The 25,929-nt window shown below is 37.8% G+C and overlaps 1 protein-coding gene across 1 annotated transcript in view; it reads right to left on the reverse strand.

Annotated features, from left to right (window-relative positions):
- Nucleotides 1-6,770: 6,770 nt before the first annotated feature.
- The window catches only part of atp11c.L (ATPase, class VI, type 11C L homeolog), a gene marked incomplete at its 3' end in the record, with an annotated part of 65,043 nt that continues 45,884 nt past the window's right edge, over nucleotides 6,771-25,929 (reverse strand). The window contains 15 exon segments of the mRNA NM_001087355.1: nucleotides 6,771-7,911; nucleotides 13,897-14,050; nucleotides 16,072-16,175; nucleotides 16,583-16,648; nucleotides 18,210-18,345; nucleotides 18,574-18,701; nucleotides 18,969-19,028; nucleotides 20,811-20,956; nucleotides 21,075-21,177; nucleotides 21,484-21,652; nucleotides 22,358-22,621; nucleotides 22,866-23,047; nucleotides 23,742-23,845; nucleotides 24,248-24,321; nucleotides 24,603-24,674. Of these exon segments, the coding sequence (NP_001080824.1) occupies nucleotides 7,807-7,911; nucleotides 13,897-14,050; nucleotides 16,072-16,175; nucleotides 16,583-16,648; nucleotides 18,210-18,345; nucleotides 18,574-18,701; nucleotides 18,969-19,028; nucleotides 20,811-20,956; nucleotides 21,075-21,177; nucleotides 21,484-21,652; nucleotides 22,358-22,621; nucleotides 22,866-23,047; nucleotides 23,742-23,845; nucleotides 24,248-24,321; nucleotides 24,603-24,674 (1,867 nt within the window).

Genomic DNA, 25,929 nt, shown 5'->3' on the forward strand with positions numbered 1-25,929 from the left:
TCTATAGCATATGCCATTTTTACAACAGTTCCCCTTTAAATACACACAGGTGAATTATGTGTTGCAGGTTATGCAACCCGTATTTGCCCAATAGGACTATAAAATATCTAGTTATGTTTGGCTTGATTTGGTGCCCCCTAGCTTCTATATAGCTGGGGAATAGGCTACATAACCATATTGTTGGGTTCTACTTCCCAAAAGGCTGTTGGGGGACACTTTTGGGCACATTTACTAAGGGTCGAATATCGAGGGTTAATTAACCCTCGATATTCGACCATCGAAGTAAAATCCTTCGACTTCGAATATCGAAGTCGAAGGATTTACCGCAAATACTTTGATCGAACGATCGAAGGAAAAATCGCTCGATTGAATGATTAAATCCTTTGAATCGAATGATTCGAAGGATTTTAATCCATCGATTGAAGGATTTTCCTTCGATCAAAAAAAAAGCTTAGAAAGCTTATGGGGAAGGTCCCCATAGGCTAACATTGATGCTCGGTAGGTTTAAAGTGGCGAAGTAGGTAGTCAAAGTTTTTTTTAAAGAGACAGTACTTCGACTATCGAATGGTCAAATAGTCTAACAATTTTTAGTTTGAATCGTTCGATTCAAAGTCGAAGTCGTACTCGAAGGTCGAAGTAGCCTATTCGATGTTCGAAGTACCCAAAAAAAAAATTCGAAATTTGAAGTTTTTTTACTTCGAATCCTTCACTCAAGCTAAGTAAATGTGCCCCTATGTACAGGGAATAGAAAGTGATGCCCTGTCATATCACAAGAAATATTAACTGCCATAAAAAAACAAGACTTGGACGATGAAACATAATCACAGCTGGAGGTTTTTAGACATTGGTGAATGTCTTATTTTGGGTGAGTTCTGTGCGAGTTAAGGCATACACTATGACTGCTAACAGTAAAACAATATTAAATAGAATAGAAAGGACTGAGAAGATCTAGTTTTTCTGTATAGTACTACTTGTGACTCTTGGTACTACTTGGTGACGCTTTTATAGTGTTCTGTACTTGACATGTTCTAATATTTGCCTTTTTTGCCCGATGCATACAGCCCAAAAGAGGTAAAGGCCTGCTGACCTATCTCAGTGAGGATGGAGTTAATTTATTTATATCCAGCAGAGTACTACAGCAAAGCCACATTTTAGCAGCAAGTGTAACATTTCAGGATTTTATGACAGTCAGCCTGCATTATAACTCCATTCTGCTGGGTGGAACAAATGATTCGCCAGGCCTGGAACGGAGGCTTTTTGCTTTAAAGCACGTCCAGTTCTTTCTTGGCTGCTGCTATAGAATATGTGTCACATGAGTTATACATTACAAAAATGTCTTCCTCTGCTATGAAAGAGAGAATGGACTTAACATGTAATTAGAAGAGTCAGGCTGGGCGGCAGTAATTAGCAGATGAAATGCCTGGAATGTTTTTATATGACATCGGTAATGCTCTCATTCCGTTTTTTAACCAGTGAACAGCTCACAGCAGGTCTCATCATCCTGAATTATCATCAGGAAATACAGCATTATGGAATAAAATAGCACTGGCTCTTTTATTTAAAGGAACAGTAGATCTTTTTTCTTCCTTTTTTTTTTGCAGTTTAGGGTTCTTTTTATCAATTGAAATATGTTTATTCCAGTATCTTAACTCATTCATTAATAGATTCTGCATCCAGCCACTCGGTGGAGCATTTAGTAAAATGAAACAGCAGAGACTATTGCAATGCTTGAATTACCGCATTGCTGAATAGGATATAGACGTTTTTATTATCCATATAATTTGCTTTTACAGAGATGATAGGTCATTTACCTGTGCAGCACATACAATCAGAATATTTACCTTTACAATGGCTGCCTCATGTTTTGAATATAATTGCTGGAGTAAAGCTATCTGTTCCAGCTCATCACAGCAAGGGGCCTTCTATGCAAAATGAAAAATGACAACAGCATTTTCAGAAATTCAACATCCTCTTTTTATTGCAAGTATGTATATAAAATAGTTTACAAGATGAATGTACAAGCATTTAAAAAAAAAAAAAAAAAAACAACTTCCCCTGGAGAAGTACATAGTGTGCAGCATATTAGAGAACAGAATTCAGCTTTTAATCAGGTAACATTTGCATTAGCCATTACTGTTTCTAATGAATCTTTAGGCATGTAAACATTTTATATTCTGAAGCAATCATTGGCTGATAAAAATCCCAGCTATTCTGACTTGGGTGCAGGCGCATTTACACTTCATTAGCCATAATGTTCGCCCAAATTATACATGTTTATTAAAAAGTAATTAATACCCCAAAATATAAACTTAATGGGGCATTATTTTGCTCTGGTTTCCATGCAGAGTAATCAGTAACAGAAATAAGCTGTAAATCACGCAGTTCCCATGCTAGTGTTTTTGGCATTCTTCACAGCTAGGAGTGCCCGCCTTGTACTTATGTACTACCATGAAACAGGGCTGGAGAAAAATAACAAAAATAATGGCTTTGACGGTTAACATATAAGCTTCTCCTATATCTGCCTATAATACTTCTTGGAATCCCTTTGGCAATCACAGGCTTAACAGATATAGTAGAGCCACAACTCAACTGTACATTTGCAAAACACTGAGTTGTAGTTTTGCATAGGCTGGGCATTAAAGGTTGTGTCTCTTTGGATTACACACATTCAATGAGAACAGCCTTATTGTTAATTGAGAGAGAAGAGCTGTGAGAAACAGGCATTTAAAGAAGGTACTTTGGCTAAAATTGAGATTAAAAGCAAGATGGGTACATGGACTTCATCTTTCTATTTACCTACACATATCCAATTACTGTACATCCTACTTACTGGCCACACCTCTGAAGCTTTTTTCCTCACCTTAGGGATGGAGGAACTATGGATGCACAGCCTGTGAACTTCTAAGCCAGTGGTCCCCAATCTTTTTTGCCCCAGGAACCTGTGTAAAGCCCAAATTTTTTTCTTCAACTGCGTGTCCCTTAAATTTTGTTTGTGCTGCGTCAAATTCAGACGCACAGCTTCAAATTATGTGCACACCGTGTCAAATTCCGGTGCGCTTCGTCAATTTCAGGCGCACCACATCAAATTTATCAATTCGGCCCGGCGGCCGAGTTCAAGTATGGCCCGGCCGTTGGGGACCCCTGCTCTAAGCCATTGGCCAACTAAAGCTCAGATAAACTTCAGTTTTCAGTGAGATACTGGGAGTGAAATGAGAAAAAGGTCCATTTTGATTCAAGGCAAATTCCCTACCTAAAATTCAGACAATGTGACCAGATTTCTCCAGCTCTACTATACCCATCATCCTATTGTATGGGCTGGAGAGGAAATATAGCTGAAGTCATAAGGGCTCATTTACGAATGTTGTGCAACTATCTACATGCAAATGTTTAATGTAATCTGTGATATTTTTTGGTTTTCCCCTGCATTTCAGTGTAATTGTATAAGATGGAAACTGGTGCAAAATGTGACATCAACAAATGAAGTTGTAAAATGTTGAGCTGGTTAATGAATGGAGGACATTTGTGTGCAATCTGGCCAAATGTAAGGGAAAGCAGGCAGAGAGGACAAAGGCAAAGTCTCACATGCCAATTAATTGTGTGCAATTTTAATGGCACTACATCCAGTGCATGAGGGAACAATGATCAAGGGGAGCCCTGTACTTACTACATGATCAAGGCAGTGTATGGTACAAGGCTCCTTTGTGCCTCATTGCTCAACATGTTGCAGGTCAGTCACAGCACAAGGTAGAGCTGCCACAGTGGAGTCAGATGAAAGTAAACATGGGAACATGTGCTTTAAGCATGGCAGGAGCAAGAGATTTATGTCAAACCCTTATTTGGTCTCCCATAAATTTGTATCCTGTTATTACCCTTGCACAAGCTGTGGATGCTAATGTTCTTACAATATAAAATGAGTCTGTCATAATTGCAGGTAAATGTGCTTTATCAAAATATTGGTCATAAAGTTCAGTTATGTAAACAGCAGAATAGCTAAGGGAGAAATGTAGCAAAACACTTAATAGGCGCCCCTGTCATTGTGCATTTTGGTAGCTTTTGTGCTATAATAAGGCCAATGCTCTGTTGTGCACAGCTCGACCTGAGCTTCTAGATTTAGGAATGGATTCTGTGACTCACTGCACAACCGAAGAGCTGAAAACATACCATATTCCAAGGTATGTACTAACTTATGTACATTATGGGGGACTAGCTGAAAGTAAATATGCATACTGTACATAATACACTGCATGCCCTCATATTTTTCTATTTAGGAGAAACAAACAGAACAGAAACGCTATACAAAATGGCTTATATTGTAGCTTCAACAAGTAAACTCTGAAATGCACTCTGAATTACTGAATGAGTGAACTCCAAACAATTTGTGTTGGCATGTGAATAACTAAATGTGATGCATTTTAGCATCTGAGAGAACTTTATTTTTCACACAGGTATATTTTTCTTGGCCACAAAATCTAAGGCTTGTGTTTCATGAACCATTAAGAGTTAGTTCATACAGAAGGCCTCAGTTGCACCATTCAGCAGGAATGTTCCACGGCCGATACGTGTGATTCGTGCATACCCCAGAAGCAAAATGCAGAGAAATCCTAGCATGCCTTATACAGCCCACTTACTAGATTCAAATATGAAATCAATTGCCCAGGAATAATAGAGGATTATGTAACCCTTCTGTAATTTGTAAAATTTAGAAGTCACATTGGAAGTTCAGTGACCATATAAATTCACAATTGGTATGTCCCCAGCCCATCCAGTTATGCCCAGTTTGGCCAATTGCACTACTGGCTCACCCGGTAAAGCCCAGTGCTGTCCAACTGGCGGCCCCCCTTGTGATGCCCCCCACATGAAAGTCTGCCTGCTGTGACTGCTTACCTTGTGTAAGATTTAAAAGGTATCACTACAGAGATTAACTGGCCCTGCATTGTTTACATCTCAAATTCAGACTGTAAGGTTCACACCTGTAATCACCCTGCAGTCTTTATACACGTAACAGCTCTATTGTTCACCCCCCTAAAGCCCTGTACTGTTCACACTTCAGACCCAGACTGAAAGTGCCCACATTGTTCACTTATTCACACCTCATACAAACTGCTGGAGGGACATTAGCATTGTGTCACTGTTTATAGCGCAGTATGAACATCTTAGAGTGGTCCTGACAGGTTTCCCTGTCTTTTGTTGTATTCTGCCTTCACGGTGCTCCTTATGTTCCATACTCTGCCTGCCCTATGCTCCCTATTGTGTCATGCCTTACTCTGCCTGCCATATGCTCCCTGTGTGTGTGCCATACTCTGAATACCCTACACTACCTGTGGGACATGAGCCTGGTAGGGATTTGGAAATTGTTGTAAAGGGGGGGGGAGGCCCTAATCATGTGCTCGGGTGCTAAGTTATCCACAGGGGAGGAGGAGGCATGTGGATTTAAGGTTATGTTTTAATATGACTTACATTTTTCACATATGAGTGATATCCCTGCAGTGAGCACCAACCATTTGGTTTTTAGGTGTGCTACCACCAATAATGTGGACATGGACTTAAAAGTTCTTGTAGTAACATGGATGTGGTTTAAAGTGGGTGTGAAAATGGCGAGAAAAACTCTGTCCCTCGGTACCACAGAAGTTGTACAACACTGCCCTAATCTCTGCCAGCTTCCCCCCTCCATTTACTATGCCACACTTTGTTCTGAGCCTAATCCTCACCTCCTTTGTCTTTGCTGTTTTTTAGTCAATGAAACAGCGGCAACCAAAATGATCCAACCAGAAGCCTTTGGGCCAGATGTGGGAATTTTAAAAGGATGTCTGATCAAAAAAGATTATTTGAATCCTTACCAGCAGGTGGTATATTATATCATATGCCTAATAAATGGAAAATAACGGACAGTACTGTTCTAGGGTTAAACTTCATCCTTACAAATGAGCTGTATACCCAATGCACTCCCATCCACTCAGTCTGGGTGTCAGCCTGTGAGTACACACACCGAACAGATTTTGGCACAGGTGAAGAAAAGCCGATGACCAGCCCTGTGTGCCACTATCCTTAATATATGTCTTCCTGAAAGCCATTATGCTTTACAATGTAAACTGTGCCTGAATTGCTTTATCTCATGCTGCATAGGGCTCCTGGTTATGCCACAACAGTCCTGTGTCCATAACTATAACCTCGGTGTAGACTGTTTAATAGGGATACATTTTAGTGGGCAGGCACCAGCATACAAAAGTTATGCACAGCCAGTAGCATTGGAACAATCCATTGAAATGATTATGAATGTATTGTACGTTTAATCTGGAATGATTTTTCCTCTATAAAACATTACACACTTATCTGTAATAATTTGATTTTGCATGTAAACAAATGTAGAATTGTGCATTTATTTGTATTATGAATTGTGGACTGTGATTTGTTTTATGTCTCATATAATAAGGTATTTGACACTGCTTAGAAAAAATAGACCTTCTTCGAGACCGTTTTGCTTTAAATAAACACTATTTGCATTTCTCTGTAGAAACCAAATGGAAAGTTTTCATGTAATATTAAATGGATAAGCTTGCCCATTACATTGGATCTAAACATCCTTGGTACCATTTGGTGCAACGGTGCCAGAACACCCTAAACAAAATATTAACTAATCTTGTAAATAAATATATTTGGAAAATAGGCTCTTTTATAATATTAAAAACCACAAGAGTGCATTTAATGGAGAAAATACACCCAAATCACGAGGACACTGTATACAGTGCACTCATAATATACTTGAAGAATTATTTGCTGATTTTCTCTTTCTTTGAAATAATAAACCTTATACTTCATGGTAACTAATCTAGCAGAAATCCATACTGGTGGAAAAACAAAATGTGTTTTAGCATCTTTAATTCATGGTGTTCTGTATTATGGAAAGACGCCTTATCTGGAAACCATGGGTGCCAAGTATATATAGATAGAATGTTAATCGGTTGTGATCTCTTAAAACTGGAACTCAGATAAACTTGTGACCCTCATCAAAATGTGTTGGATTTGTTATGGATGCGGAAGCAGATGGATTAACCCACTACTTGTTAAGCATGTAAACAAAGCCAGAAATATCCAATTATGCTTTAGGAGAACAATGCAGAAATGTGGTGTCCTGGTGCATGAAATGAATGAAAAATAGATCCCTTCTGAAGAGAGACACATATTCTTCTAATTCCCAAATGAAAAAAAAAAAATACTTGAAAATGTTTAAGAAATATTTTTCAGTAATATACATTAAGGAAATAATATAATTAAAATAAATTTACATCTGAAATTAATTTTAAAAACTTGGCAAAGTAATATTTAATTTTAGTAAATAGATTTTTGTAAGCTTGGAGCTAGTACGGTGGGCAAACCTGCTGACCTTTTAGGGGTGTAATGCGCATTGTGCATTATTAGCTGGGCACGCTGTAGGCTCATGTGCAATGTCACCATAACTGCACTGGAGAAGTTGCTTCATGCACCAATGTTTTGGCAGGATATTTATTTCTGAAAAAGCTGCACTTTGACTCCATTCATTCCAACAGTTCTTGCAGCAAGGCCATTAAGCAAAGGAATTGTGTAGGATACAATCTGATCCTGACTTGCAGTCGGTATGCCCCATTCCCATGCAAATTGCAATCCAGACTGGTTATGTTCTAAGCAGAACAATTAACCAGCTAGGTTTGGCACTCTTTGATTTCCACAGTATTTTCCAATAGCACAGTATCCGTCACTGTGTACGTTTTATATAGTGGTTGACTTTGCACAGTGTAAATTGGCGGATCATTTATAATAATGATCTAAAGTTTATAATAAGGTGTTTAATTTGTACTCCTCAGTTTTCATTCTCGAAATGAATCCATTCTCCATACTCTTGTATGAAATTAGCTCTGGAGGCCGATATGAGATCCTCTGAAAAATAAATACACAATGACACAAATGAATATAAAAAACATAAACACTCTAGTCTTAGTGGTAGCAAGCTAAGATGGCTTGTTCGTTTGCTTTGTGCAAACAGATGGAGCGGAATCAAAGTCAAAAGTCAAAGCTTCCCTAAAAGAATAAATGAGCCAATGCCACCCAGCAGCAGACAAGATATTCAAATAACCCAAGCCACAAGTGTGAAGTGAATGCCTGTTTTGGACAGTGTCAGACTTGGTCTCCTAAGGTCCGCCCTATAGCTGGCATCCAGGATAATTTAAATGTATATAGTACAAAACTTGTACATGGTGGGAATAAGAAAAGGATTGATGGGACTTATCCTCCAGGAGATACTACAGCACTTTAGCAGGGCAGTCTGAGCATATTTAAAACATCTTAAATCTGCTTTTTAGACAATTTATCTTGACAATTTCTACTTGCAATGATTAGGAATAGCACACATTTACAAAACGCATGTATGTTCATATAAGGGCAGTTTCAACTGAAATGTTACTGCTATCTTAAAGGGATAGTCATGGGAAAAATTTTTTTTTCAAAATGAATCAGTTAATAGTGCTGCTCCAGCAGAATTCTGCACTGAAATCCATTTCTCAAAAGAGCAAACAGATTTTTCTATATTCAATTTTGAAATCTGATTATGGGGCTAGACATATTGTCAATTTCCCAGCTGCCCCAAGTCATGTGACTCAGTCCTCTACCTTCTGAATAGAAGATCAGCACACTCTGTAATATTTAAGTGAAAACAAGTGTTGATTTATTCACTCATCTTATCCGACGTTTCGGTCCCACATGGGGATCTTTCTCAAGGTCTAGGTGGGGCATGGGATAATTATAAGCAGTGCATGTGTCAGGGAGCTGTTATGAGGTTACATTTCCATGGTTCTGCTGAAGGGCTGTTGGAGGAGGAAAGGAATGGTGGTATTATCACTCCACTTGCAGTGCAGCAGTAAAGAGTGACTGAAGTTTATCAGTTGACTGGGGGCACCTTGGAAACTGACATGTTTAGCCCCATGTCAGATTTCAAAATTAAAAATTTAAAAAAAAAAATCAGTTTGTCCTTTTGAAAAATGGATTTCAGTTTAGGATACTACTGGAGATGCTTTATTAACTGATGCATTTTGTAAAAAAAAAAAAAAAAGTTGCATTTTTAAATTTTGAATTTCGAGTTTATTTTAGTGAAATTTGACTATTTGAATTTATCAAAAAATAGAAATTAGAATTTTGACATTTATCATGTACTGTTTGATTTTGGCTATTCGCCATATAAAAGCATCCTGCTGAATTTATGTTAAAGGTTTGGGGGACCTCCTACAATATGTAGGTGGACTTTTGAAAAAGAAAAAACCTTTTCTTAAAAAAAACGTTTTCTTTTTAAATTTTGGTGAAAAAAAACTCGAATCAAATTTGATTCAAATCGATTTGAGTTTGCTGGTCGATCCTATCCATCCGAATTTAAAAATGTTTTAATTATTTTAATAAATTTTGATTGGTCATTTTTTTTCGAATTTCGAGTTCATGAGAGGTTTTAGAAGGCAAATAGTCAACGTCAAATTTTTAAAGAGACCGTACATGATAAACTTCGATATTCGAATTTTCAATTTTTTTTCAAATTCAAATCGAATTTGGACTATTCCCTAGTCAAAGTACACTCAAATTAGCTCGAAATAAGAAATTTAAAAATTCGATTTTTAAATTCGACCCTTGATAAATCTGCCCCCAAATGTAAGAGGGTGTTAAAAACAATTGAAGAAAAAAAAAAACACTATATATGTGTTTTTCATTTTCTGATGACTGGTACAAAGTGAGTGTCATTGGAAACTACCAAAAAGAACGCGGCATTCTCTTTTAATTAGAATTTTCTTAAGCTTATTATTTGAATTGAAGAACTGAAGAAGCATAGCTAAGTGAAAGCATTTTCTTGCACATAATTAATTATGTCTAGATTAAAATGGTAGCTTTTAAATCTGAGCTACTGTAAGGGGAAGGCATAATTCTGCAATAATTTCTTGATGGTCTTTGCCCAAACAGATAAATTGCCAGACTATAGCTGCCAAATAATTGCAGCTCACATTATCCTCTGCTGAATCCTGAGCCACTCCATAGGAAGAACATACCTGCAAGTGCTGTTCTCATAATAATTCTGTGTGATGTAGACATCTAAAGCCCAATCGCAGACTATACTTACAAACAAAGATATTAGACTTACAATCGCTGCAAAGCCCAAACGGGCAATAAAGGAGTGAGAAACTGCAATTTTTTGTACAGTTTTTTTCTTTTGTTAATCATTACTTCACCACCAAGAATCAGAATATAGGAATTTGATTAGCTTAGTGTGATTTGGCATGGCATTTTGATTATAGCCGTCTGTACCTCATATTACATTAGACTCATCAGAGAATGTTCGCAATAGTAGCGGCCTGACAGTCGATTGTGTAGACTTTGAATCACCTGTTTTGGTGGTCATTTTCTTCTGAAACAGTGAGGCAAACAAATACAAATGTAAAAAGGTTCACACTTCAAAAATGAAAAAGAACAATGCCTTCTCAATCTGAATACATTTTCAAACATAAAACTTTATGTTACGTTTGAGACTTCCCTTAAACTGGCAGAGGGAACATGGGAATATATTTCTTGAACAGAATGAGTAACATTGGATGCATTTTCATAGTCTGCTTATGCTACCAGGTAACCTGCAGAGGATAAACGTCTGAAAGTGACCAAGCAACCAATTAATCATCGGAGATCAGTGTGCCTTAACTGTGCACTTCCAGCAGTTGCTTGGAGCAGAAAATATCAATCAAGTACTCTAGATCAGTGATCCCCAACCAGTAGCTCGCGAGCAACATGTTGCTCACCAACCCCTTGGATTTTGCTCCCAGTGGCCTCAAAGCAGGTGCTTATTTTTGAATTCCAGGCTTGGAGGCAAGTTTTGAATGCATAAAAATCATGTGTACTGCTAAAAAGAGCCTCCTGTATGCTGCCAGTCCACACAGGGGCTACCAAATAGCCAATCACAGCCCTTATTTGGCATCCCAGGAAGTTGTTGCATGCCTGTGTTGCTCCACAACTCTTTTTCTTTTTGAATGTGGCTCACGGGTAAAAAAGGTTGGGGAACCCTGCTCTAGATAATGCTTGCTAGAAGTTTCCAGCTTAAGGCTAAGGCCACACTAGGCGATAGCGCCGCGATTTGACTTGCGGCGACTTTTCGCCGCGACTTTTAAGCCGCAATCGCTGGGGAAACTTTTGCGCTGGCGTCTATGGGGAATCGCGAAAAATCGCCAGCATAAAACACACGCGGCGATCTTTTTTCTATTGTCGCTCGAAATCGCCTAGCGAGGCAATTTCGAGCGACAGTAGAGAAAAGATCGCCGCGTGTGTTTTTACGCTGGCGATTTTTCGCGATTCCCCATAGACGCCAGCGCAAAAGTTTCCCCAGCGATTGCGGCTTAAAAGTCACGGCGAAAAGTCGCCGCGAGTCAAATCGCGGCGCTATCGCCTAGTGTGGCCTTAGCCTTAGGTTGCATAAAAAGCTGAGTTTGTTTGATATTCAGAAACACAGTATTAGTGTCAAAAATAAGTCATTACTGTTAATACTTCTGCAAGGGGCAGCAATTTATTTAGAGCAAGCAATGACCACTGGGTAAGAATGCCAGTCACCTTAATCATTCCATGGGAAACTGTGATTGCTGGAGGTTTGAGAGAGCATGAAGATAGTTGAAGTTCCTGAGGAAGGGAGGCGTTTGGTTACCTAATTTACACAGCCAAGAAAATGAAAAGGGGAAAGAGAGAAGACAGAAGAATACAGGTAAGATTGTAAACACTGAGGGAGGCAATCAAAGGAGAGACACATCAGAAAAGAAGGGACAGCAGAGGATCAGTGGCACCAACATATAGAAGGTTAAAAGGACAGGGCCAAGCAGTGTTAAAGGAAACATAACAATAGCAAAAGAATTGCTATAGATCTACATCATAGATAAAATAAGTAACAGAGGAAGGAAATTTAGCCAGCATATGTCGATAATAGTATATGTTGATAGTAAGGATCTTTAGCACACAGTCATTTAAAAGAATACCTTAAAATTAACTTTTAGAATGACAACAGAATTATGAGACAATTTAACTAGTCTTTATGTTTTATAGGTTTTTGTGGTTATGTTTTTTTTATTCTGTAATTTAGGCTCATCATTCCAAGTGCTATCTGGTTGTTAAAGGAACAGTTCAGTGTAAAAATAAAAACTGGGTAAATAGGTAGGCTGTGCAAAATAAAACATGTTTCCAATATAGTTAGCCAAAAATGTATAAACACTGGAGTGACTGGATGTGTAACAGAACAGAACACTACTTCCTGCTTTGCAGCTCTCTAACTCTGAGTTAGTCAGTGACTTTAAGGGGGGCAACATGTGACATAATTATTCAGTGAGTTTGCAATTGATCCTTATAATGCAGGTCAGATTTAAAAGCAACAGTTTTGACCCATGTGGCCCCCCTCAAGTCACTGATTGATTACTGCATGGTAAACAATCAGTTGAAACCAAGAGAGCTGCAAAGCAGGAAGTAGTGTTCTGGCTATTATGTTACACACCCAGTCACTCCAGCCTTTATACATTACATATTTGGCTAACTATATAAGAAACTTTTTTTTATTTTGCACATTCTATCTATTTACCCAGTTTTTATTTTTATACTGAACAATTCCTTAAAGGCTTAAAGGAGAAGGAAAGGCTTCATGCACTTGGGGGTGCCAAATGTTAGGCACCCCCAAGTGCTTGTATTGACTTACCTGAAACCTCGGGCCAGTGCTCCTATCAGCAGAAAACTGAACGGCACGGGGGTTATACCAGTGAGTACCACGGATCGATCCTCTTCCGGCTTCTTCTTTCTTCAAAATTCCCGGGGCAAACGCATGCGAAGTTGAATGAAATAGCCAACTTTTTAGTTAAAAGGCAGAGGAAGATGGAAGAAGATCGCTCCGTGGTGCTCACTGGTATAAACCCAGGCCGAAGCAGTTTTCTGTCGATAGGAGCACCAGCCCGGGGTTTCAGGTAAGTCAATACAATCACTTGGGGGCAGGGCCGGATTTACATAGTGGGCACCCAAGGCCCACTACTGTTCGTCGCCCCTGTCCCCTCCCCTTTATTTGTGCATATTTTCATCATCTGGACTGGCGCATGGGAAATTTAAAAAAATAATTTTATCTCCAGCGCATCACCTATGTTTTTGAACCAATGTGGATCTGGTTGGGCAGCATGACGCCCCCCTAAAATCAGGGCCTAGATGGCCTTTCCACAAATCCGGGCCTGCTTGGGGGTGCCTAACATTTGGCACCACAAGTGCACAAAGCCTTTCCTTCTCCTTTAACCTTGGCAATCAGCAGCACTTTGGAAGATACAATAAAAGATCAATTGGAGAGGGACTGAAAAGAATAATAAACATTTACAAAAACAAACAATAAAACAAAACCCTCACAGTTGATCTTTTTTTATTTTTTTTGATTGTTGATGAGAGACCCTCAATTAGCAGACATTTCCAACTGTACGTTGTAAACAGGTAAAACAAACATAAATAATTTTTGCAAACAAAGTTAAAAACAAAAGTCAGTATAATAGATGAACTTTTCTTTTAGTGATGGTGGCACAGCCACTTTTCCAAATAAAGGACCAGTAACACCAAAAAAGTATAAAGGCTTTTGTATGAATTTATATAAAAAGTACTGCCACTCAGCCCTTGTAAAAAAAATTTGTTTGCTTGAGAGGCACTTTTGCCAGTGTATAGACACAAAGGAACAAATTGGAGTGCACCAGCTTCTCTCCGCCTGTGGAGAATCCAAAGGTGGAATGAAGCTGAGGCTACGTCTTTGTTTCCTCAGAATCAAAACATATACAAAATAAGTCATTTGTTGCCATTAAATAGTTTGATAATAATAGAAATGTAAAATAAATAAGATTCAGAGCTTACCTTTTGGCCCGCAGTTTTAAGATTTTTGATTAATATCAAAATAATCTCTGGGTAAAGACTGACAAAAATCAGTAGAATTATCCCAAGCCAGATTGACACAGATGTCAGTATGTTAGAAAACACAGAGTACATTCTCTGCTGTTTGAGGAATGGCCTAAAAATACATACACATAAAACAAATTATAATCATAGCATATAGTATAATAATCCTAGGGTAATCCAAATTTAATAAGTTATATTTTTATCCCATAATAGTACTTGCATGTAAAATTTCAACTAAGGCCTAATAAGAAAAATATTTATAGCAATGCTATTTTTTTACATACTCCGTATTAAAAGCCAAAATGTTCACAGTCCTATAATAGTAATGATCTAGGCCTTTAAAGGAACAGTAACATCAAAAAATGTATTTGTTTTTTTAAAAAAACACTTGTAAAACTGGTGCGTTTGTTACAGAAACTCTACTATAGTTTATATAAACAAACTACTGTGTAGCCATGGGACAGCCATTCAAGCACAGGATACACAGTAGATAACAGATAAACTCTGTAGATCCAATTGTGTACTACAGGCCTTATCTGTAATCTGTGGTGTAACCTGTGCCTTTTCTCCATTTTCAACTTTGGATGGCTGCCCCTATGACTACACAGCAGCTTGTATATGCAAATTGCTTATATAAACTATATAAACACCAGTCACACCAGTTATCCAGCATAGAGCAACAGTACATTATTTTTGAATTACTTTAGAACACTTTCATGTTTTGGTGTTACACTTCCTATAAGTTTTATTAGTCCTATTTTCTGATTTCCAATTACTTTCTATTTTCTACGTGTCACCGTCTTTCTAATATTGAAGTGTAAAATGTAATTTTTCACCTTCTAAAGCAGCTCTGGGGGGTGGTCGCCGACCGTGTAAACTGTTCTAAATTGATACATTTAGTTGATACATTTCTTATCTTTGTCCCTGCTGAGCAGAATCCCTGGGTTTCATTACAGGCAGCTGTTAGAATTGATACAATAGTTGCTAATACTAGAGAAGCTCCCGAGAAATCAACTAAATGTTGCAAAATTGTAATAGTTTAGAGTCCCGCCGATGACGTCCCAAAAGGGGCAAGGCGAGAGGCTCGTGTCTATAAAAACTCATCCTGGAATTCAGAAGCCAGCATTTGGAAGGTCGCGGGCAGAGAGAGCAGTAAGAAGAGCTCAACTAGTACCCGCCCGCTACCCGGAAAGGAGCGTGCAAGGTTGGCCCAAATCTGCCGACGGTATACCCACGGGTCCCATGGGTATCGGGTCGGCCTGCACATCACTAGTCTCCACCTGAATTACTGAGCTGCCAGACTCAAACACCATAGACAGGAACATCACCTTTAAATTTAGGTTTTGAAATAAAATAAATAATGGAATGAAAAAAAAAATCTTTATTTCTGGGGAACAATCTGAAAACAACTGAACTGAAGAAAGTGTTTGCAAGGTGAACAACCTTTAATGACATTGCATATGTTCAGTAAGCAGCTTCTGAGAAGCAGAGTCATTGGAAAACACCAAATCAGTAGCAGAAAAAGAGGTTACACATGTCTTCGAACTGATGCTACTATTATAAAACAGTTCTTGTGCAGAGTGTGCTGGTTTCTATGTTGCCATATAAAGCGAATTTCTTTTACAATAAATACTAATCAGCCTTGTACTGTAACATACAGTATATAGGGAGTTGTTCTCTAAGCTCAGGTAACTGACAGCAGTCCAGAGCATGTGCTGTGAATCAGAACAGTTTGTACAGGAAAAGCTTTGGGAGTATGAAGTAAGTTGTACTATATATCTAGATACGGCCTATCTATTGATAGAACAATGGTAGTTACTGCAACTTGGACAAATGTGCTTATATATAACCACATACGCAACCTTTAACTAACTGCTATCTCTGTTTCCATCTAAAAGAGGATAGCAAAGTTTTTTTTAGGAAGATTAGAGTATCCCATTAAAATTAACACCCCAATTAACTTTTATTATCCCTAAATCTATTTAACCATTAAATCTATGTATCTGACCACTGAAACAGAAGTGAAGATGCCGTGTATAGATTTCCAAGGAAGATTTAGACACAAAAATTTATAGCATACATAAACCAGGGCAAACATGCATTAAACATCACAGAGGTAAACATAATACTCACCAAATAATTCCTCCCCAAAATAGAGAGAAAATAACATAAAATGCTAATGAGCCCCATATAACCAAATGGTTCAACCATGTCCAGTATCGAGTATCCAACGCAAGCTGAAAAGACATGGGCAGGTGATTGTATGCATAAAACAAACTAGATGCAGCAATAAGAATTGTGGTTTGGTTGTGACAGTCACTTAAATCCAAAATCCCTGCTTTACAAGATAAAATAGTAATTTCCCAATCAATATACACTGAACTACTTAATTACTGAGTAACATCAGTGTCCACTAAACAACACTTGGCTTTATATGATTATTTGAAAACAAGATGGACCAGTTTTGCATTTCATATCTAAATGACCCCATTCATTTTTTACAGTATGTGTGTCTGAGAAATGCACAACATATTGCTTTAAAATCACCCTGATAAAAAGTTCTCTATAGTGCGATATGTTAATGAGTCATATATAGAAAGAAAAAAAAGAAAAGACTTGCAAAGGTCTACCATATCTACCTTACCTTTAATGTAACTGTAAACACTAATATAGTGAAGACCATTGTTCCAAATGACCAGTTTCCAAACACCTGGAAAAAAAAACATAACTAAATTAGTTCTGGTATACAATGAAGGCTATTACCTCTATGAGTGCACCTTAACAGTCATGGTTAATAGGTGGCACTCAATGCATTAGACGAGATAAATCTTGAAAGAAAGCATTTGCACCTTGTACAATTCTAAAAAGCTGCAGCTCAGGCCACTACAACAACAGGTTTAATTTATCAACAGAAAACGGACCACAACCACAAAAAATCTTAACAGAGAATTATAAAACTTGTCATGAACTTAGCATAGTTATTAATCAAACCACTAACAGACGGTTAAAGTTTTATTAGGTCCCTAACTATCAATATGGCACCCAGAGGCAACCAAGAGCAGAGAAGCGTGACAGTGATGGTGACTGGGAGCTGATCTTTGATGTTCCATTGTATTATTGGAGGCAGCCAAATGTCTCAGATTTTGGTAGTTTATTAGCTGTTAAGGAAAATGTGTATTAAGCAGCAAAGGATTTGCAGGGAGGGCTGACCCTAAGCAGTCCTTGCATTATAGAGGGCATTTATCTGTAGATCGAATGTGCAGGTCTTTTAAAAGTGACCCAGAGAGCTACCAACATCATACTATAGGTCAGTACTCTGGTCATACTTTTCCCATGTCCTCACTGCTTTTATATCTTTTATCAGGAGGCACATGGTAAAGGATAATAAATGCTTAAATGCTTCATACATATAAGGAGAGCAGGATTGTGGTCAGGTGAGCGATTTTCAGGCAGATTAGAGGTTCAGGAAGAGACAGGGCTAAACAATCCATGGGTGTATCTGTTGCCTAAATTATTCATTGATATGCATTATTCAGGGGAAACTAATCTCATATTTTAAGTATTATATGTTCATAACACTGTGTGCTCTACCCTCTGGCTCCAAACTCCACTGCTCCTTAATCCATTTATCATCATATTTTTTATCCACTCTTTTTATGTATTATAACCACAGCAGCTGCTCCTGTATTTAAATAAAGGAATTATGTAGAGAATGTATATACTTTCTTTAACCTAAATTATCTCAAGTAGAAATAATACAGCAATAAAACAAAAAAATATTTTAAAAGGGGCAGACATTGGCAACGTCAACATGCAATAATAAAAGGGGCACTTGACAACATAAAATGTATGGGAGGGTGATGGTGGGAATATGTAACAGAATTGACACTCTAAAATATAAAAATCGAAAGAAGGCAAAGACGGCACATCTAGGGTATATCTTCTGTGTTTTACGTTAGTTTTTTCTTTTATGATGTCATTCACTCGTCACTTCCTCTGCCTTGGTTTGCTATTTTGTGTTTTTTTGATTCTGTTCCCGCCACACTGTGAATTTATTTCCGTTTGTTTGAAACATTTTTCACTTTGAGAAAGGCTGTTGTATCAGCCGAAACGTCAGCGATTATCCACAATAAAAAGCTAATTATTACACTTAAGTCCTGCGAGTGCGATCTCTATTAACTCTATTGAATTCCCTGCATGAATGACTGCACCCAGGCACAGTTTACTTCTATTTCGTGAGTGCCGGTCTCCCACTAAAAAGTATACATCACCTGCCCATTGCCTTCCAGAGCTGGATTCTGAAAGAGGAAGTAAACCCCAAAGAAAAATACTAGTCCTTCAAATGCCCCCAGTAATGTCCAGTATAGGAATGGACCCCACTGCAGCATGGCATTGTCAGATATCCTCCTGTTAATAGAGAAATATTGAATTAGGAAATTAGAAAATGCCTGCAGAACGAGTAAGTCCTCACAGTTGTATGGAACAATGATTAATAGGACAGCATGTGCAAATTAGATGCCACAAACAGAGTAACCCAGATACAATGATGTACCATACATCACTATGAATGAACTGAAATCTATGAGCAGAACTATTTTGGGAGGCTTACTAACCATAAGGGGTTTTCATACTTACATATATAATTTAGGATTTGTGGATAGGATTTCTATATTGATGTGCTGCTCCAATAAGCTGTATGCCAAGATTGGCATAGAGGTGAAACAAATGTTGTACATAGTCAGGTATGCAGCATCATAAAGTGGCTGAAATACAATAGAGAAGCAGAGGGAGTGACAATGAGAAAGACAGATGTTACATTACTGAGGGCATACTCAATGGTGTAAAAACTTTTGGTAGAAGCAGAGTTCCTACTTTGCACAGAACATTAAACACTGACTGAAACATAGCAGAGAATGCATAAACCCCATCTTTGTCTGGACTATAAAGTGGATATCATTGTGTCACCAAGTTGTGCTTATATAAAGAACTCAAATACAGTACACATTTCCCAATACAAACGTGTTACATACCTGTTGTGAAAAGCCACAAAAGAACTGGTATAAAAACTGTGGCAAAATGAAGCACAGGTTCTAAAAAAATAAAAATAAATGTTACAATGAAGAGTGGCATCACTGTTTTACAAACGTCCAAGTCATTGCTGATGCCCAAAAGACTTGCAATAAAACAGACTTCTGATGATTTTGGCTTACTTTGTGTCACTTGCATTAAGACATTACAAATTGCCTACAAAGGGGGTAGTATAAATGTTGATTTTCCCTTTGATGCAAAGAATATATGTTTAACAAATTTAGTAGAAATGCAACAGGTATTAGTCTATTTCCATGGTTACCACAGTCTTTGAATTGGTAAAGAAGGATCTCAAAGTCAGGATGTGAAAAAAATGTCTTCTGCAGGATATCCTATCAACCTAAAAGAGTATGAGCATATGGACTATAAGCAAATCTAACCAAACCTAGCCTTTAGGCTGGGGGCATTAATCCGTTACTTTAGGATGCCTGGGGGGCAAGCTCTAAGGGCAAATGCATAGAAGATAACTCTACTGCAAACAGCCAAATACAGCTGATGCTAAACTACGTCCCTCTAGCTGCTAAAACTGCAGTTTTTGGATAGTACTATCGAAGACAGCCTAATCAAAGTTCTATTATAGACTGTTATGTGTTGAAGTTCATTATTTGGCGAATATATCCTATTTACATTAGGATTTACCAGAAATGACTAACAGGTGCCCCTTTAGTTTATGCTAAACTACATCTTTCAATGTTCTCTGACAACGCATATTAGAGTTTTAGTTCAGCAGAAGCTGTAAAAGCACAAGTTGGGCCTCTCTGGTTTGTAAGTTTTGCTGCATTTTGTACAATGTTTCTTTGTAAAAAAAAAAGACAGGGTCAGAAACCTATGAAAATAAAACAGCTCAGGTATCTGTAAAAAGCCTAGAGATACAATCAAAGGAAAGAAAGCAGTAGGTTATGAGTCTCTCTAATAAGCAGTGAGATATGATGGTAATACAGATTCCTTGTAGTGGAGAGAGAAAAAGACTGACCCATATGCACCTTCCCATCTACTAGATCAAAAAAACTCATGTGATAAAAACATAACTTTTAATAAAAGTTTTAAAACATTTATTACTCGGTTGAAACCAGGAGGGGACACTATGTGGGTGAAGGGGTGTGATGGTTGGTGTGGATTATATGGCTATACCTAATCGCTTAAAATAGAAACTGCTGGATCGTGCCTTCAGGCTACTGTTTGGAGCACAGTGTATTGGTTAGGTAGCTGTAATAACCGCTTTCACAACAACTCATTTATATGCTATCAGCCTACTGCCTCCAGTTATTCCGTCCCCGGATTCCTAACGTTAATTTTAATGAGTTTTTTCTTTTGGACATCCTTTTAAAACGTTTATTAAAAGTAGGGATGCGCCGAATCCAGGATTCTGCATTTTTCAGCAGGATTTGGCCGAATCCTTCTGCCCGGCCGAACCAAATCCTAATTTGCCTATGCAAATTAGGGGCGGGGAGGGAAACCACTTGACTTTTCGTTAAAAAAACAAGGAAGTAAAAAATGTTTTCCTCTTCCCACCACTAATTTGCATATGCAAATTAGTATTCGGTTCGGTATTCGGCCGAATCCAAAGTAGTGGATTTGGTGCATCCCTAATTAAAAGTTATGTTTTCATCTATACACAAGTTTGTAGGATCTAGTAGATGGGAAGGTGCATTTATATGGGTCAGTCTTTTTCTATCTCCCTTACATGTGATAATTTCACTGGACCCTGCACACTGCCTTTTGTTTGTCTAATTGATGGATGGTGCTCCCATCTCTCTTATCTCTATGTGATACTGATTCCATACCTTATAAAAGAAATACTGTACAAGGTGCGCTATCCTTACATAATACAAATGCCCATGAACTAAAAGAAGTTTTCTTAAATGCTTAAATTTTGGCACAGCATAGTCACTACTGCGTGATGCTTGGCGTCCTTCTTTTCCTTTTATGCCTGTGTTAGAGGGGAAAAAGAGAAAGAACTAAATACATCATTCTTTCAGTAATAAACCAAAAAATCATGTTTTATAGTATATTTTACGAGAAATGTACAGAGAGATGGAAATGATTACCTATGCCAACGTGTGCTTCCAAAATCATGCTCACATCATTTGCACCATCCCCCACAGATAAGGTAATCGGACTCCCTTTTGTGTTCTTCACCATTTTAACAATCTAACAGGTGAGAAAAGAAGTTGTATCTGTATTACCAACCGGACCATCATAATACAGGTCATATAAATAGGCCACTATACTAACTTTTAGTTTAATGTTTCTTAAAGGGAATGTATAAAAGGAAATATATATGCAAGGAATCCTCTGAGAGCCTAATAAGTTGTTCTGCTTGTTTTATTAAAGGGAATAAAGTCATAGCGCTATCCAACTTTTACTATTGTGAAGGCACTCCTATCTGCAGTGCTCTATTCTATATTTAGATCTTCCCATTATTACATTCATACAGAGTGTATTTCTTTTTCCCACCTGTGCTTTCTGCAGTGGAGCCATCCGGCAGCATAAGACTGCAGAGCATTTCTGGCAGATCTGAAGGAAGATATTTTTATAATGGCTGGAACTGCAGTTGGAGTTTAATATAAGAGACAATGTGGCACCATCAATAATCAAACCATGGTCCTGGTGTCCAGTCCAGTTCCTGAAATGCAAATATTTTTTCTGTTTATAACTGAAATTAGGAGGGAGATTGCCACAAATGTTGCAGGACAATCAGAAAATTCAGTTGTTTGGGCAACAATTAATCCACAATTTGCAGCCTCAGGCATGCCGTATTTGATTGCAAGCATTGGAAAACACAGAGCACCGGTCACTTTGAAGAATTTCTATAAAGAGACAATAAGGCTCAGTCACTCTCAGCACCAAAGACATTTTATGCTTAACTTAATAAAGCCAAGTTCAATGTTTGGACACAGCTTAGAAAATATGATAGCTGGGACTGGAAAACCTGGTGGGCCCCGGCCCTCATAAGCTCTGCCAGGCTTGCTCCCCCAACCCCTCAAAATTAAGGAGGAGGACGGAGGGAAACGATTCACAGAATGCAGTATGTTACGGGGGTGGACATCAGGATGAGGGTCCACAAGATTGCGAGGAGGGCCCTTGAAGTTTCCCGGCCCGGTGAGCCCCTGATGCCTCAGTCTGAAACTACATGTTGGCCTCTGTAGGGGACCCTGTTAACAATTTTCAGCAGTTTTGTAGGGTTCCCAGTTGAGCTTCAGCTCAAGCACAGGGAATGCCTCCAGACCACTCAGGTGCTGCTATCGCCCAGTATATTCCACCATATTCTCAGAGAAGAGAACACCAAAATCATACATAATAAAACATAGCTTTCCTGACTGAATTTTACCTGTTAGCTCCCCCTTTCATCTTGGGAGCCTCTTGCACCAATTTTCTGTGATATTCCAAAAGCAACTCTTGCAGGCGGTCCTCTTTCCTTTCATACTCTTCCAAATCTTTGGTGGTAAGTTCTAGTAGTTCAGTGTTACTCTGGAAAAGCCGGCAGGCATAGCAGGTAGATTTTGCAGTCTCCAGTTTATCTCCTGTCAGTACCCAAACCTTCATTCCAGCTGCATGTAATGCCTCTATAGTCTCGGATGCCTGCTCCTGCAGCCTTTAGGCACATACAGAATGCAGTCAGGTTTATAGGTTACAATAAAGCTTGGTAAACTTTGAATCACCAAGTTTCCTTACATTTAATTATCTGGTACCAAATCCATATGATTTATTTTAATAGCTTTTCATGCAATAACAATGCCATTTATTCTGCATGCTTTGCATTAAAGATCTACTTAGCAAAATGTGTTGGAAATCTGTTTCCATTAACCAATCACAAACCACCACAGAGCTAATATTACCTGTCTTCCACAGCTGTTGCTCCCAGAAGGTGCATATCAACTTCTATGTCATCAAACACTTTGGCCAGCCGTTCTTCTCTGTCCTGTAATGCTAATTTTGCCTCCTCCAGCTGTTTGTTAATATTGTCATACAACTCCTGGCTGATCTCTTTAAATGCCACACAAAGTGTTCTATATCCATCCTTGGAGCAAAAATAAATTTTACATAAGTAAGAAAATTATATGATTTAATGCAGCCTCAATACTGAAGATGATATTCTAGTCAGAAGATGAGTTTCTGCTACTAAAAGATTAGCGAGGGACAACAGATTTAAGCAACATTTCACAAATTCAGTAAAGTCAAACCAATTACTCCTTTTGAAATGGCATCAAGTATAAGTCAACCCAAAGACACAGAGTTTGAGTGTAATATAGGTCACAGTATAAATAAAATGTGTGTAAAACTGTTGTTTCTAAAGTGAAATAAACCATACCTAAGTTATACCATCCATTTGTTTTGCTTAGATTGTTACAAACCAGAGCATAGGTTATTACATATGCATAGTATTCTTTCCTGGCATATATACATGCAAACTGTACTGCGGGAACATTTGTTAATGTAGTTAAGCCCAATACATTAATATTTAGTTTAGCTTTCAAATAAAGGCTCTGGCTGTGGTTACTCAGTTGCTAAAGCATCAACCACCCACAAACGTTGAGCCTTGGTTTGGATAGGCAGACTACAATCCTAGCGTAGGATGTCCTTCTGAAATCAACCCTAGATGCCATATAGTCATGAATTAAGGCTGAAAGTGACTTAAGTTTGGAAATGTACGGATGGATAACTGTCAATTTCATTGTAGACAGATGCAGCATAAAGCAGATGTTAAAACATACCAGTGCATTTTTTTCAACATGAACCTTAATTCTTTCCACTTGATCACGTGCCACCCTGGGAAACATAGAACTATCTGCTCCTTTACAGAAGAGGAAAATTTTACCTGAAATGAAAAATGATGGGGACATAAAATGAATGCCAACAATGAAAGATCTGTGATTCAGGTGTATGCCGTTTCATTTATTTGGAAACAGTTAGTTCTATTGAAAGTATAGCCATCTAACGTCTAACGTCTTCTAGGAGTACCAGCCTAAGGTAAAAAGTAAACAATTTATTCACTGGGAGGTACCCAGAGAATTCACCCACCAATGAATTTGACTTTTCTTCATCTTTAAAATCCCTATACTATTTCCTTTCATTCTTCTTGGTTAAAAGGTTTACTATTCATTATGATTGATTCAGCCAGAATGATTCATGGTGTCTTCTTTGATATCAGAATGGGAATAAATAAAACTGACAATCAGAAACTTTGCTTTGGGCAACAACAGCAGGTTTGAAACTCTACCTGTATTGGCTTTAACCAGAACACTCATACGCCGTCTCACTGGGTCAAAATGTAAAACATGTAGCAGCTGGTACCTGCAAGAAGAGATATAAAACATCACAACCAGCTTGACCACAAAAATAAGTAGGATAGCAGACAAGAAAAAGGCAAAGCAATAGTGTGTATTTTAAAATCAAATAGTACGTTAGTCTGCTTGTCTTTTAAACACTCAGCACCTACACCCACTAATATATTGTTCTAGTGTACAGCACCACATGCACACGTACACTACATAAATAAAAATATACGCATAAATGTGAAGCATTAAATGACTAAAATGCCTCTGTATATTATATTGTTTATATATAGTACTCACCTTTCTATTTCATCTTTCTGGTTCCTAACACTCATGAAATTATTTTCAGTTCCCATGTATGTAAACCCATACCTGGAAGAAATAAAATGTTCTGCAATTGAATTGAATGAAAAACCTTTGGTGCTGAAGCTATGGTTCTCTAGCTTTAAAACGTGACTGTTACAAATATCCATTAATACGTGGCCCCTAGATGGGGCTGCTACATTAACATATCATTATATGGCTTGTATCCTCAATTGAACTGTGAATATAATCTAGGAAATCCATTATTCTAGGCTAAGCTTCAGACAGATGTTCTGGAGGTACCACCTCTTGGAAACACTTATTTTACAGGTACTCTCACCCTTGTATCAAACCTGGAAAGTATTAACTGCTTCTTGTTTGGGTACCAGACATTCTAACATTAATTTTTAATGTTTAAACCCTTAACATTCTCTTGGCACCCATTTCTTTCATTAGAGAAGATATGCATTGATATTTGGGAGGCCAATCAAACAGGGTTGTGTAATTAGTGGGTGAGATATTTAGGGCTCATGTAACCCCTTTTTGATTGGCTTACTTAATAAAGGTGCATTTAGGGCAACTGTATTGCCTTGTTAACACATAATAAGCTGAACAATAGTTATAAGCATTTATTGAAGCTTAAGGTAATAATTTTCTAAAGACCATTTTAAAGTTGTTGTACACCTTTGAGTTAACTTTTAGTATGTTGCATGGAGTGATATTCTGAGACAATTTGTAATTGGTTTTACTTTTTTGCAAGTTCTGCCATCTAGTTGTTAGGGTCCAAATTACCATAGCAACCAGGGACTGATTTGATTAAGAGACTGGAATATGAATGAGAGGGCTGAAGAGAAAAAGGAGCAATAAAAAGTAACAATAAATGTGTTACAGAGCATTTGTTTTTTAGCTGGGGTCAGTGACCCTCATTTGAAAGATGGAAAGAGTCAGAAGAAAAATTAAATATTTGAAAAACTATAAAAAAAATAAATAATGAAGACTAATTGAAAAGTTGCTTAGAATTGGCCATTTTATAACACACTAAAAGTTAACTTAAACCACCCTTTTAAACATTTTCTACATTCATATGAATACTGAATATTACATCTTCCAATATTATCTTTGATATGTGTAAGTGACACTTGTGCACATGCATTTTTAATACAGTAGACGATTGCTGATAAACATACAGGATTGCTTATAAATGCCGTACTGTACCAAAAAATAAAAAAAACTTAAAACACAACTGTTTTTCAAAGAAACTGCACTGTAACCTGCATAAAAGGAACAATGCATTTATATGCAATTAAATGTGCATTTTTCAAAT

The sequence above is a fragment of the Xenopus laevis genome, chromosome 8L, assembly GCF_017654675.1.
Source record: "Xenopus laevis strain J_2021 chromosome 8L, Xenopus_laevis_v10.1, whole genome shotgun sequence".
NCBI classification, from domain to species: Eukaryota; Metazoa; Chordata; class Amphibia; order Anura; family Pipidae; genus Xenopus; species Xenopus laevis.